This window comes from Schistocerca gregaria, chromosome 8, assembly GCF_023897955.1.
Source record: "Schistocerca gregaria isolate iqSchGreg1 chromosome 8, iqSchGreg1.2, whole genome shotgun sequence".
In the NCBI taxonomy this organism is placed as follows: Eukaryota; Metazoa; Arthropoda; class Insecta; order Orthoptera; family Acrididae; genus Schistocerca; species Schistocerca gregaria.
The window spans coordinates 175,061,239-175,076,515 of record NC_064927.1 but is presented as its reverse complement, the minus strand read 5'-3'; the positions used below and the strand labels follow the sequence as shown (position 1 = coordinate 175,076,515).

The 15,277-nt window shown below is 44.4% G+C and overlaps 1 protein-coding gene across 1 annotated transcript in view; it reads right to left on the bottom strand.

Annotated features, from left to right (window-relative positions):
* Positions 1-15,277, bottom strand: part of LOC126285463 (protein takeout-like) — a 63,446-nt gene that overhangs the window by 28,510 nt on the left and 19,659 nt on the right. The window contains exon 3 of the mRNA XM_049984876.1: positions 282-435. Within this exon, the coding sequence (XP_049840833.1) occupies positions 282-435 (154 nt within the window). The remainder of the gene's footprint in view (positions 1-281; positions 436-15,277) is intronic.

Below are 15,277 nucleotides of genomic sequence, written 5' to 3'. Positions count from 1 at the left end.
CGCCGAGGTCCTTTATGTTAGTGGATTTACTCATTTGCTGGGTGTATCGTCCCTAGACTGATTTCAATTCATCTGCGTTCCGTTACTATACCACGAGAAACGCAATCTCGCAACTAATCATGACCGAAAGTTTTTGTCTTACCAGTGTAGGTAGTCTACACTACTGTTAACTAACATCGACCTAGTGAAGCTCAGTAACGAAAATAATATCATGATTCGTTTCCAGACATATAGGTACTCCATCCCTTACACATTAGTGATTCACTTAGAGAGATACTTACTCAACGGATTCCACGGAGCCACGCGACATCTCGTAGACGAGCAAATTGTCAAACTCGAGGTCTGCCGCTACTGGTCTCTGCTTGTTCTCGTGCTCGATCTTGATGCTGGCGAATGGCATCGGGTCTATTGACGGCACACCAAGACTGGGAATACCTGTGGGAAACCCAATCATTACACTATGGCAATTGTATTATCACGTAATAGGGGAGAGAGTGTGGCAGATATGATACGCGAATTGGGATGGATGTCATTACAGCAAAGACGTTCTTCGTCGCGGCGAGATCATTTTACGAAATTTCTGTCACCAACTTTCTCTTCCGAATACGAAAATATTTTGTTGAGCCCAACCTACATAGGTAGGAATGATCATCAAAATAAAATAAGAGAAATCAGAGCTCGAACAGACAGGTTTAGCTGTTCGTTTTTCCCGCGCGCTGTTAGGGAGTGGAATAGTATAGAGATAGTATGATTGTGGTTCGATGAACCCTCTGCCAAGCACTTAAATGTGAATTGCAGAGTAGTCATGTAGATGTAGATGTAGCGTCTACACGAATAATCAAGTGGTTAAAAACTGACAATGTGTAGCATGTCCCCTGGAATATTGTGAGAAACTAGTTCCTAAATCGACTTTCAGTAATTTTGAAAACCTACCTTAATAACATTAACGATATCAATAGTGCTAATATTCTTATCATACATAGGAGGTACGGTACAAAGGCTATAGGTAACACAAACATAAAATAAGTCTACACTTCCGAAATCTAAAATATATTACTACAGTAGCTCCTAGGTGTTCCTCAGGATACCATGTCAGAATCACTACTGTTACATCAAAGCCGTTCCCAGTATCTTAGTCTCGGGGACCAAATTCTCCTTGCTAATGACAAGTTATATGATAGCTCTGAGAAAGCAAGCGGACGCAATACAGAGAAAGCAGTTGGTCTGTATCCAGCCAAGTTACACTGAGAAACAGAAAAACAATGCCACAAATTTCAGTTTGGGGAGAGAAAATGACACTGTTATATTCAAAGTGGATTATGATTCTGTATACTGTGTAATTAACACAGACTACTAGCGATGGGTATCGAATCTCGGTTAAAATGGTGTAAACATGAAAAGATACCTGGGAAAAAAATGTCCTCGGCATGTAATGCCAATAGCGACCACTCATCGGTGTGGGAGCTATATTACTTCTGCCAGTACCTCGTCTCCTACCTTCCACACTTTACAGAAGCTCTCCTGCGAAGAGGTTCGGAGGAGAGCTTCTGTAAAGTTTGGAAGGTAGGAGACCAGATACTGGCAGAAGTAAAGCTGTGAGGACGGGGCGTGAGTCGTGCTTGGGTATCTCAGATGGTACTTGCCCGTGAAAGGCAAAGATCCCGAGTTCGAGTCTCGGTCCGGCACACAGTTTTAATCTGTCAGGAAGTTTCACCAAGCACATTGGCAAGAGTTCAGTATAGATATAGCTCAGTTCGAGGAAGATACGGCTGTAGCAGAAGAAGGGTGGCGTGACGACTGAGAGTCAGATAGGGGCTGAGAGAGAGCGAGGACCAAGGGTCTCCAGCAACAATTTGGTGATGCTCGTGGGACATCAGCGCCACAGCACCACCTGAGAGATGACGTAAAGAGATATCGCTCTGTCAGGAACACGATACAAGCTTAAACTACCTCCACAATGCTGGAGGGCAAGGCTGTACACATAGACTTGATCAGCTGCCAGCAGTGGAATGTAGCAATATGAATCATTTTCAGATTCCATCGTCTCCGTCTCTGCCAGACCCTCTGACGACCGAGACTCACAGCACAGATATAAGCTTCATATTCAGAGAATGCAATGGGCCAGACTTCTGCAGCCTGCCCCGAACTGACAATACTGTGGGAGATATAAATATGATAATGGGTGAGAGGAGGAATGGCTAGTGAAATGTAGAAGTCCCAAACGATAGCCATGAACGTGATTCCAAGAGTCCACGAGGTCGAAGAGCAAGAAAGTTGACGCTATCGTCACGCATGTAGAGTGATGGGGCAGTTGATATTTGGGCGCCTGGTTAGTATGAAGTTGCCTCCCATGCGCAACGCATCCGACCAGCCAGGAAGAGAGGCTTAACCACCTCAGAGAAGAACCTGGAATATTTTCAGTGGTGACCTGAACCAGATGGCCCATGTATTTTGATGATCCTGTTGCTACCAAATGTGATAGCCATACCTTGCACATCTGGGAGACAGGCATCTGTATCAGAGACGATACAATCACGTAAGAGGATCACTATCCTATTAACAGTAGGGAAGCATGGTAGACATGCGCCGTAAAGTCTAGGCGAGCACAAAAGCTGCCACAAGCAACTCCTGGCTGAGGGCACTGCCAACGTCTTCAGCAAGTGTCATTTCATGGAGTAATACCGGTTTATGGCGCATGTGAATGGCATTGGCAATGACCGTGGCAATGCAATACGTTTCGAAACCTGCCATCAACACAGAGGATGTACAGGGATCTCCCAGCGTGGCTCCCATGGAAGGGTACATCACTGTGATGCAGAGGGAGGTGACCCCTTCAAGGGGGTTCCATCGTCCTGTATAACTCCACAACGTCCATCCTCAACATTAACGTCATCCGCCTGGAAGACAGACATCGCATCAGAGCCGTTCAGTGGACTACATTCAGAGGTGTCCTCACAGGGTGGTAAATGCATCAGTCTGAGGTGGGGAAACATTACTGTATGTAGATGGATTCTGAGTGTAAACGGTGGCAATGAGAGACGTCGCATCGCCCAGCGATTGTGTGTCGGAGAATAGGTATCCTCAGTGGGAGGTCATCCACAAACCCGATGGAGGCACTCATAAGAAGGAGTAAAACGAACTCTCTTCCGTTTCCTCGGCGACTATTGCTTGCTAACACGCTGTTCCATGTCGGATGGTGGTTAGCTGTCGTCTCATATGCGGCCAGGCAGCATAAAGCTGGAGGTGAGTACAGCTCCATGATTCACAACCACTAGGTCGGGACAGATGTCCTGCCATTGCTAACGCCCACCGTTTGTTGGTACCTATGGTCGCAGCAGTGTAGCAGAGACAGGATAAACGTACATCGCTGGTGTTGACTGGTTCAGCGTGGGTGCTGCAGGCAGCCACGCCATGCATGCACAAGATAGGGTCAAAACAGTGGGAGTCATATGGAGGGCGACATTTCCCATTGGCATCTGAACCAGTCTGCGTTGGAGGCATCCTGAATGGACATGGCCGTCCTGGCCATAACTTGAACAAGTGCGCAGCTGAACATCGTATGCAATACCAGCCCCACAGATGGTAGTAAACAAAAAAGAACACACGTCTTTCCTCAGATCAAGTATCATCTGACAAACACCATTGAGGAGACAGCAAGTTTCAAACGCCTTCCACGTTTCAACAACTTGACGCCCTTGTCGTAAAGTTCAAAGACATATGCCACAACTTCCGATAGTACCTCAAACGGGAGTTCGAAAACCCTCAACTTCCTGAAGCTAAAACCATCATGATCAACCACGACAGTCCCTACATGGCCATCAGTATTGGAACCTGAGAGCGTGAGCTTGGTGCCGCACAACGTTGACTCTCAGCTCTTCATTTGCCATTTTAGTATATACATTGATTGAGAAAGGTATCCTGAGAACATCATGTGGTGGTAGACGTATTTCGTCCTGTGTAAAACGTTCGACTTCATACGTGTTTGCCCTTGCATGACTCACTGGAAACAAATATTTACGATAGGAAAACGCTATGACGGTCGATGAATACAGACATGAAGATAATCCGCTTTACCGAAGTAAACAAAGGGACATTAGCTCGTAAGCAGAACAAGACGTGCTCACCGCGTTACTACCGAAGGCAGACTGGTCCGAACAAAGTGGTGAGAACGCACATTTACTATCCTAGACATGTTTGTAAGAACAGACATCGCGAAAAATGTTGCATCAATTTTTCTGACGCAAAAATCATTGCTCTTGCGACTGAGCCACCAGCTATAATTATTTTAATTAATCTGCAAAATTGTATTTAGAGCGCTTCGCACGTGGAAACTTGTTCTACGAGTGACAGTATCAGCAGCTCTTGAAAAAAAAATTAATTACTAAAAGTCTTTACTTCACAAGTACATTCTGGGGCTTATCAAACGGCATCCGTCACGTAACATCCCGCCTGTAATAACTCTCTGAATTTTAACTCCCCGCACTATTTCCTCTTATCTCTGCTCCATTCAGTGACTGTGAATCGTACCAGTTCCTAGAGAAACTGTACACATTAATTTCACAGTCATCAGGCTGGAAAATGCCTTATTATGTGAGCTGTAACATGGTTACAGTTATCTGCCGACCTCTGTGCATAAACAGGATACTCCATTTCGATGACTGATGGTTGCCGCATAATACAATAAATCTACATTTGCGTAGTGTTTCAACTAAATTTTGATTACTCCTTAGATAAAATTTTTATAGTATAAGGGCGGTTTAAAATGTTTCCGTTCGAGGACACCGATGTACCGGCAAGGGATTAGTGTGTAATTCGTGTCTTTCCGACGTGCGCGAGGCAAATGCGGAAAAGTGAAGTACCGCGACCTTGTTATCGAATACGCCCAAACGTAACCAACGCGCTGTTATTTTTTTTTCTTGGCAAGTGAATGAATAATGTGTATGAGAGAGCATATCTGTCGAAAACCACGGTAATGGAATGGTGCGCGATAAAGGGTGCTGCTGCTTCATGCTAACGCACGTCCCCACATCGCACATATCGTAACGCACAAGTTACGCTAATTCAACTGGGCGACATTCAAGCACCCGCCCTATACTCCCTATCTCTCCCCCACGCGATTATCACACTTTCGTTCCCTTAAAAAAGGCCTTGAAGGGTCGACGCTTCCTGTCAGACGAGGATGTGTGGCAGGCAGTTTTATGGATCACTTGAGGCAGCGAGACACGGTGGTTTTCTTTTCATTTCATTATTTTTCAAAGTGCTGTCTCCAGACTGGTATTTTGCTGGGCTGATTGCTTCAGTGCTCACAGCGATTTTGCCAGTTTAGCATACGGATTCTGGACTGTATGGTTTTTGAATGGAAGCCTTTGATCGCCGTTTATATCTTATTTCAAACCTTAACACCCTGAGCGATTTGACATAACACACTCATTACGGTTACATGTATGGCTGTCAGTGAATCGAATTTCAATCTTCAGTTATCTGTTCCGTATATACGCTACGTAATACATTAAATTATGGAAAGAGTATACACTGTTCATAATGACATGGCATTTATTAGGTTACCTTATCAAGTTACTCCGTCAAAAACAAGGTCCACATATGCCATTGGATCAATATAATTACATCATATGCTAAAGAGGTACTGCTGTTCCAGAATACGCTGTGCGACAAACAGCCAGGCTGTCTAATGGAAGTATTTATTTGATGCTGTCTTAATGTTTTCGAAGTAATATCTTATTTACTACTTGAAAATTCATGTCAGGATAATTTCGACAGTGGAAAAACGTTTTCGCAAGGGATTGCATCAGCATGGTACTATCACAGGCACCTTTCTCAAACACTTAGTTTTAATTACTCGCTGCCTTCCTCATTGGCTGTGTGAAAACCAGCACTTCGATTTAGCTCAGCTTCCCCGTAGGTGGAGAATCGTCGACTTTCAGACATCAGTAACACCTAGCAGGTGGCTTACTTGCGGACTCAGAATGTAAGCTACAAGTTACTATGAAAGGTTTATGAGACGTTAATTAAGTTCTTTTGACTAGAACAAATTGTTGAAATGGCTCTGAGAGCTATCTGAGGTCATCAGTCTCCTAGAACTTGGAACTACTTAAACCTAACTAACCTAAGGACGTCACACACATCCATGCCCGAGGCAGGATTCGAATCTGCGACCGTAGCGGTCACGCGGTTCCAGACTGAAGCGCCTAGAACCGCACTTGACTGCTACACTACGCTTAAAGGTGACCCAATACGATAAACTGCTTTGCAATTTAGTCACCAAGTCCCAGTAAACAGTTGGAACGTATTACGAATCGTTCAGCCATTCCTTGGTCCCGAAACCATTGGAGAGTCGCTATGTGAACCTCCTGTTCGTTGGAAAATCTCTTATGCCCCCTCCGCCCCCTCCCCCCTGCCCCCGGGTCACCATATGTAAGCTTTCGGAAACAGAGGTAATCGAATAGTGTACGTTCTGGACTTCTGGATCAGCGTTAGCGACGCGTTTGTGGCAATGGTCAAATTATTGGGACTATTTCACTACGGCTGAATGCGTCAAAGGATTTCGCCGATACGCTCCTACAATTTCACAGTCGATCTGTGTGAGATTTAGCCGTTCTGGACACAAAAATGGTACCGACTTGCGAACTCTCATATACGTTCCTAGTTGCCACACCATTTCACTCACACAGTGTGATGCAACAGTTCCGTACCACGGCAGAACTATATCTGCAGGGAATTTGGAACATAAACGCTATCCTTGCACGATGGTTTGAGTGTGATATGACACGTGTAACTTATTTTCTGAAGTCCTTACGTAGATACCAACCACTCTCAACCAGCAGAGACGGAATTAAAAAACACTGACTTTTCCAAATGTGCGTAAGCAGTATAGTAGGATCAACGCATGATAAAATATATAGGTTATGTGGGATTATAATGTGTGCGAAACGTATGGCTGCCATCTATTGCATCGATAACGGCCCTCCATGAACGGACACTGGGATTATGATGTGTGCCAAACGTATGGCTGCCATCTATTGCATAGATAACGGCCCTCCATGAACGGACACTTGCGTTCTACGAGTAGGAAAGAATTGTCGATATCAGTATCGTCGTAAGTAGCGTGCAAACTGCTCCCTCTACCACTTAATGTTATACGTGATTAACGGGCTATTATTTGTATTCGAAGCGCTCCGAAACGAAGTGTGGAGAAAACCTGTAGTCAATGAATCATCAAGGAATGTCTCTTACAGCCTTAGTTTACGCATACGTGTCACCAGCTATACTGCATGTATCAAATATTCAGCCACATTGATTCCTCTACCATTTTCTATGATAAGGCCTGCTGTTGATGATCTTGAATTACGCCACACTCTCAGCTGTCGTTCTCTTTACATCCCCGTTTTCTCAGATTGATATTTCACGGTGTGACGTCTGCTCTCTAGGGTTTAAGCAGCTTTAATGTCAGAAACGGTACCTGATTTTTAGCAACCAGTTGTTCATTAGACTTTGTTACAGATTTACATAAATTTTCTCGCCATACTTCAGGCTATTCATCTAAAGCGTTAGTCATTTGCATAAAACTCAGCTGGGAAATTAGTCAACTGTGCTGTATTTGGTAGCATTATGAAGGATGTCAGCGATTATCAGGCTGTTCCCTCATTTCGGACTCAGTAGCAGCTTGCCTTCTGGTCGTGGGTGAAGCCGTGTCACCAGTGGGGTAAATTTGTTGAACTGGCGTTGGTTTTAGGCACCCAAACCCAGAGCGCACTGTCTCATTAACTGCCAAGTCGGCATGTTTGGCGCTTGCAGAGTTGCACCAGACAGATGCTGCATACTCTACTTCACAGAATTTGAGGTTCATCTTGCAATTTCGTGCTGTCGAGTTTGTAAAAGATAGTTTCCGCTAACGTTTTGACAGTGCTTCCGAAAGCTCAAAGCGCTATACTGTCGGATAGCCAAATATTTCTTCGACTCATCGTCGTTCATCTCCTGACCCTACCAAATCACTTTGATGTGCCTATGTGCAGCCTTATTTTAAAGGTGGAAAGCATACATCTAAGTTTTTCAGAGATTTCACTAGAAGAAATGTTCTCTGTAGAAGGCAGTTCGCATCAGCTTTTCTCTCACTTTCCTTGTGTGGTCACGGCAGTACCATCGGCAAATATATAAACTGTGTCGTCTCAATAGGAGATAGTAGACCGCCTTCTCCAGCGGCTGTTCCTCCCCAGCAGCCTCACGTAAAAGCGTCTATTTTCAAGGAGACATTTCGATAATTTTGTCATTCGGATGTCTCTAGTCATGTTATAAATGTTAACGAGCAACATTACCACAGGGAGTGAGACATCTACAAAAGTGATACCAGTCTCTTGCTTCCGTTCTAAACCGTCCTCTTCGTGTTAGCTGACACCGAGTATTTGGCCAGAAAACTATTTACCAAGCATAAATCCTGTTTGTTCTGGTATGTCTTTAGACTCAGTTGTGCCAAAAATTATTTCAAGAACCATTATTTCAAGTTCCTTGTGGAAACGACGTAAGTGGCATAAGTCTGAAGTTTTTGTGGCTCTACACGTTTTATCACTGGTTTTAGCATGTCTCCAGACCATGATTTATAGTCCGCTTTAACGTTCCTCATATTTATACTACATCAATCTTTCTGGAACTAAGTGATGCCAGTTGACTGTGTAAGTGAGATGTTAATAACTGCATATCTGCTCTGTCTAGTAAAAATACTCTCCCAGCCTTCTTGACTGATTTATTAACTTTCGTAGTCATAATTGCTATAATGACTTCATGAGTGCTGATTCCAATCTCAGTAGTGACAATGTTGATAAGGTCCAGCCTATTTGTAGCTACAACGTCTAAGATGCGCATGAGCCGACGAACTAGCTGCCCATGACAATTTTCAGAAAACGTGTCTGTACTCCCCGCAGTGAATCCATACACATCCCAGTCTATACTCGGCAAACTACAGTTCTCCAACCAGCATTGGATGATAAGGGTATTTCCGCGCTATTAACCGTAGACATTCTTCGAATGACTCTGGGACTCTCACAGTCGAAACGGAAGGCTGTTAAATACATTCAACAACTAACTTCGTTTCACCGTCACCTCTTATAGGCGACGATATGACTTCACTGTCAAGCACAAGTTAGACCTCAATAGGGACAATATTTTTGTCAACTAAAGTGAACGCTTCACGTCCTATGCCTTTAATCTGTCCTTCAGATATGCTTTTCACGACTTGCAAAATGTCTCAGAGTCTTCCGTTCGAGTTTCAGACAGTTGTCGGTCCCAACAACAATTTAAGCGAGAGAAAATTCGTGGAAGGCTGTAAATTCGGGATCTTCACTACGAATATTTCGATAGTTTACTGATAAAATTTTGACCGTTGAGGTGTCTTTATTCTGAGTGCCGTCTGAATTCTCTTGCTACATATCGGCTGGCCAGTGTTCATCAGAGCACCTCAAGGTACAGGCTAGCCCAAAAATCTCTGCCGCACGGTCAGGGGCGGCTTGCCCCGGCCCGAGCGGCTCACCCTGTCGCAGATTCGACTCCTCCGTCGAGCATGAGTGTGTGTGGTAGCGTGAATTAATTTAAGTTAGATTAAGTAGTGTGTAAGCTTAGGGTCCAGTGACCTCAGCAAAAAATGTTCAAGTCTGTGTGAAATCTTATGTGACTTAACTGCTAAGGTCATCAGTCCCTAAGCTTACACACTACTTGACCTAAATTATCCTAAGGACAAACACACACACACACACACACACACACACACACACATGCCAGAGGGACGACTCGAACCTCCGCCGGGACCAGCCGCACAGTCCATGACTGATGCGCCCAAGACCGTTCGGATTATCCCACGCTGACCTCAGCAGTTTGGTCCCTTAAGACCATTCCACAAATATCCAGATGTTCTAAAAATTTCTCATGTGCACTCCACAAGTACTCTGCTACTAGAGTGGCTGCTTCCTTTGTGTAGTGCACCCCTCGCCTAACAAGGGGAGTCGTGCAAATCCCCTCACGATATCGCAGATCTAGAAATCTGCAGCCAAGATGGTCACAGAGTCGACAAAGCCTTTGGTTGAGACTCTCCAATCGGCTCTAAACAGAAGGAACACGATCAGCTCGGGGAACGATGCCGCAAATTGCGAGATCTGCTTGCGCCCCGCCCGTGAGGCCAGCAGTCTTCGCCACCCCCGCCAGCCGCCTGTACGAACTGCAGATTGCCTCACAACGTGGAAACGACCACACACTGCACGCACTATAGCTTTAGATGGCATTTAATAATTTAACAGAGCTATCGTAGTGGGAGTTTCTCCATTTAGTTCAGGTGCTGGAATTTTAGGATCGTTGCAGAGTTTGTTTACTAACTTCGACACTCATTGGCTGTTTTGTTTCATTTCGAGATTCATTAGCAGTTTGCACCAGCTTTGCGTTCGCGCTGTCGATGCTGTTTGCAGAACCTTTTCGCATGCTTGAATAGTATTGCCTGAGAAAGGATCGTCATTATACACCAATTGAAATTGTCCTATGGTTATTTAGAACCTCATTCCAGGCACGAAATGTATCCAGTCCTACAACTGCCCGATATGTACTTCCTGGTAAGTGCTTACCAGCAGAACAAAACTGTCGTAAGGGCTGGCACTTGATTCCAACTGCATGATATTTCCATCCAGTTTTCCTACAATGCCCTTTTATGAAAATTAGAGCATCTTTGCACCTTGTGTTGAACGTGTACCGTTATCGTTGGCAAAAATATATATCATTATCTTTTTTTTACAATTATCACAGCTGGGTCAGGGATACATTACATTCTGCAATGAGTGACTGACGCACGACAGCCATCCAAAATATCTAGGAATCACTCTTGACCGGTCACTAAGCTATAAAAACACCTAGAAATAACCAGTCAAAAGATAAAATAAATCGAAATAACATATTAAGAAAGCTGCCTGGAACGTCTTGGGGAGCTCAAGCTAACACCCTACGCACCGCAGCACAATCTCTTGTTTACTCAGTGCCAGAATACTGCGCCCGAGCCTGGTACAAGAGCACACACACGAAGAAAATAGACGTCCAGCTTAATGCCACCATGAGACTTGTCTCAGGAACTCTGCAATCAACTCCACTTACCTGGCTTCATGCCCTTTGCAATATAGCTCCTCCGTCCCTCAGAAGGCAACAAGCAGGTTCCCGAGAATGGAAGAAAATTAATGACCCCTCTGTCTCTGAAGATATACCTATCCAAAAAATATTGGACCATCTACCAATCACCCGCCTAAAATCCAGGAAACCTATAGGAGCAAACGAAACCCTCAAATTCCCAGAATGGACGACATAGCAAGCGAATGGAGGCAATACTGGTCGCTGAATAATCACCATCCTCTCATCACTGACTTTGATCCTTCGATACTGGTGGAAGGAATTCAAATGCCCAGAACAACTTGGTGCTGACTTAATCATGTGACGATTAAACACGGCAGGTGTAAGGCCATTCTCCACAAATGGAAACTCACTGATGACCCACGATGCGACTGTGGTGCAGCAGAACAAACAGTCCCTCACCTGATCTTCAAATGCCCTACGAGGAGGTTTGAAGGAGAATGGAGGGATATCAATAATGCTACTCCACGTGCTGTTCAGTGGGTGACCTGTTTAGATTAAGACTTGTAGTAGCTGCAGTGGCTGTCTCCCTAATCTTTCGCACATTGTTGTTTGCAATCAACCATTTAATAAAATATTTTTCATTCGTTTATTACATTAATTAATAGTATGTATGCAATTTCACTCTGTAGATGCTGTACGCTAAACAAATAAAATAAAAGAAATGTATGACTCTTGAGGTCTGAACGGTCCATCCATCTACATTACTCACATTGGACTCCTGCAGAGCACACGTAACCATACTTCGCCTAATATCTTCTCTGAAAAGTTTTTTAGCTCTTTTTATACATTCAGATTAACGTAAGAACTTGGTGAAAATTATAATAAAGAGCTCTAACTCTCTAGTTGGCTTTCATAGTGCCTTGTAAGAGATGAAACACATACACTCATGTTCTGCCAACTAAACATCATTATAATTAAGAACTATCCATACAGCCTATGAAATTCTAGTACTGGAAATTCGAATGGGTGCTTCAGGTTAAATCTGAAAAATTCAAAACAAAAGATATATGATTTCATTTGTGCTATCTCATTTTCCCTTTACGAAATGTACATCTCTGCTGTTCTTCCTCCTCAGAAAAATGTCACTTATCAGTTTTGTTTTTACTCATGTCAGCATCAACAATAACGAGTACACAATAATGCACGACTAACAATTCAAACTGCAACACCAGGTAGCATAGCATAGTATGACAGTTTACTTATATGTGTACACATAGTAGTGTTGCTCCAGCAAACACAGAGCCGAGATAAGACAAGCTCGAACGCAGTGTCTCAATCGGAATGTAAACTAGGAACGAAAATTGCTGCTGCAAATTGCGAGGCACATTACTAGCGTATTGCCACACCAACTAGAGCAGAGAGTGGAGATTGCGACAGCAGCGGAATGACCACATTATAGCATCATTCTTACAGCACCGCAAGGTTAATTAAGACCGCGGAACGCACAAGCAGGAACGCCTCTACAACGTCCAGTTGTTGCAGCAATTGCCAAACGGGTATCGTGAAGCGACAATTAGGGCACCTCAGTGCTGTATAGAGCGCTTACAAACCTAGAATATTCTCAATTGAAAGAAAATCAGCCAATATTTTTGATAAATTAACCTGGTTTCGACACTACTAGGAGTGTTTTCCTCGGAATTTAAATCAGTGAATGGTCTACACTCTATAACATGGTCACAGAATTATGGCTAAAAACGAATGGTAGAGTAAAATTACGGAATCGTCGTGAAAGACTGGCAGTGCTTGTATGTCATTTATGACGTCCGTCTTGCAACCTGCACCACGCAAGTAAAGAGCAGCCCTTAGTGGTTCGTCATCAGCGTTTTCTTTATTTAAATACCTTTGTGACTAATGCCCTTTTGACATATTTATTATTTCATAAATGACATATAAATACTGCCAGTCTTTCACGACGATTCCGTACATATACTCTATCATACGCCTTTAGTCATAAGTCTGTGACCATGTTATAGAATTTAGACCATTCTTTGATTTAAATTCTGAGGAAGACGCTCCTAGCAGTGTCGAAACCAGGTTAATTTATTAAAAATAGCGACCGAGGGCTGATTTTCTTTCAATTGTAACTATTCCTGGTCTTTGAACGCGCAGCCATGTACAACATTTTTCTAGAATATTCTCTCATCTCCACTGTTTGATAACATCATAGGTACAAACTAACCAGAATAAATACTTGGACTTCGCAAACACAGGTTCAGCCGGTATGACAGTCTTACAAGTTACAGTGAATCCACGATAGAGCTGTTCCGTCATGAACCGCTTATCGTTCGTATGATGACTTCAACTACAAGCCAACTGCCAGCCAAGCTGATCTACTCAACTGTCGCAAATTTCCGTTTCTGCAGCCTTTGCTGCCACTGAAGTGAAGACTTCAGTGGCTTCCTCAGTGACCCAATGGAGTCAGTCGACGATGACCGACGGCATGCTGACCTCACAGCCTCTTAGAGTCGCATTTGAGCCACCCCTGGCTGTGCCTGTGAGCAGCTATGTGTGTCTCATCTTGTTGGGAGGCCAGAGCATACTTCTACGTAGGTACTGACAACAGGTGCAGAACTGTTGGACGTCAACTAGGATGCATACCGCGACTACCACGAGAGCACCTTGGTGGAACAGTTTGCCCAGCCCTTAGCGTCCCGGCACAATGGGCAAAGCCTGCAGGCACGTGGGATCGTATCCTGCGTGAGTGCTTGCCGACTGCATAGTCTGTAACCATTCCACTTACCGTCGACGTCTAATTAGTTGTCTAAATCAGTAAATCTCAGACCTGCGTGCCGCCCTGCCCGCCGCTAGACTCCAAGGACGAGCTATTTTGCATTGTATAAATCCTGACAACAGATGTTTCCACACCAACAGTGTCATGGAGACGCCCTCAAGCATGACGCCAAACTACACTTCCGCACTCCGATTTTCGCATCCGGAACACGTAGGGACCAAGTTTCCCAGATTTTTTGGTGAATTTGGTGATTGCAAAGTAGAAAATTTGTTTCACAGATCTGCCAACTCTGTCTGCAATAGACCGAGCGAGATGGCGCAGTGGTTAGCACACTGGACTCGCATTCGGGAGGACGATGGTTCAATCCCGCGTCCGGCAATCCTGATTTAGGTTTTCCGTGATTCCCTAGATCATTTCAGGAAAATGCTGGGATGGTTGCTTTCAAAGTGCACGGCCGATATCCTTCCCCATCCATCCCTAATCCGAGCTTGTGTTCCGTCTCTAATGACCTCGTTGTCGACGGGACGTTAAACACTAATCTTCTCCTCCTCCGTCTGCAATAACGTCTTTAACCTATCTAGACATAACATTTAATGTCATGAATGGTTATTATGAGCAAAGATACCATACTGCTTCGAATGTATGGCACAGTTCGTCATAGCAGTTGACGAGTAGTAGTATGCCACGCTCTCGGTAATGCCTGATGAGATATTTTCGATGGACATTGGTCGAACACCCTCAGGGTCGAGGTAGACCAGTGCGGCACAGACAGGATGAGGTCTAGTGTTGTCTTGTTGCAAGGTAAAGTCACGGAGGACTCGAAGGTAGGATAGTACTACTGTTCTTCACACGTCAGAAATACTGCGCTTGACCTCCAAATCACAGGTTATGCCGGACAAAGATAATCCAAACGGCACCCAATACCATTATGGTCGGTGTTGGACTAGCACGATAATGTCAAACACAATCTGATAACATTCGTTCGTCTCGGAACTTCTGCACATGGAGGCATCCATCGTGATGCAACGTGGAAAATTGAAACTCATCTGAAAAGATGATGAGATCATCCGGCAGTGCAAAGTCTGTTTGCCTATCTCCACAGCCACGTGAGGGAAAGCTGCAACAGTGAGGCTGGCAGTTCTTGGTGCTTCAGACGTCGGTGTACTGTCCATGTGGGTACTCACTTTGCCACTTCCTCAGAAGGGACGTCATGTGGCAATATGATCCCACGCTGCCAAGTGAACAATACACCTATCTGCGCAGGCAGAAGTTAGTTATGGCCGTGCAGATCATGAATGGCGCGGAGTGTCACCTTACTGAACCCATCGTTGCCAGATATGCATGACAGTCGTGGAATCGAAACCAGCACGTATAGAA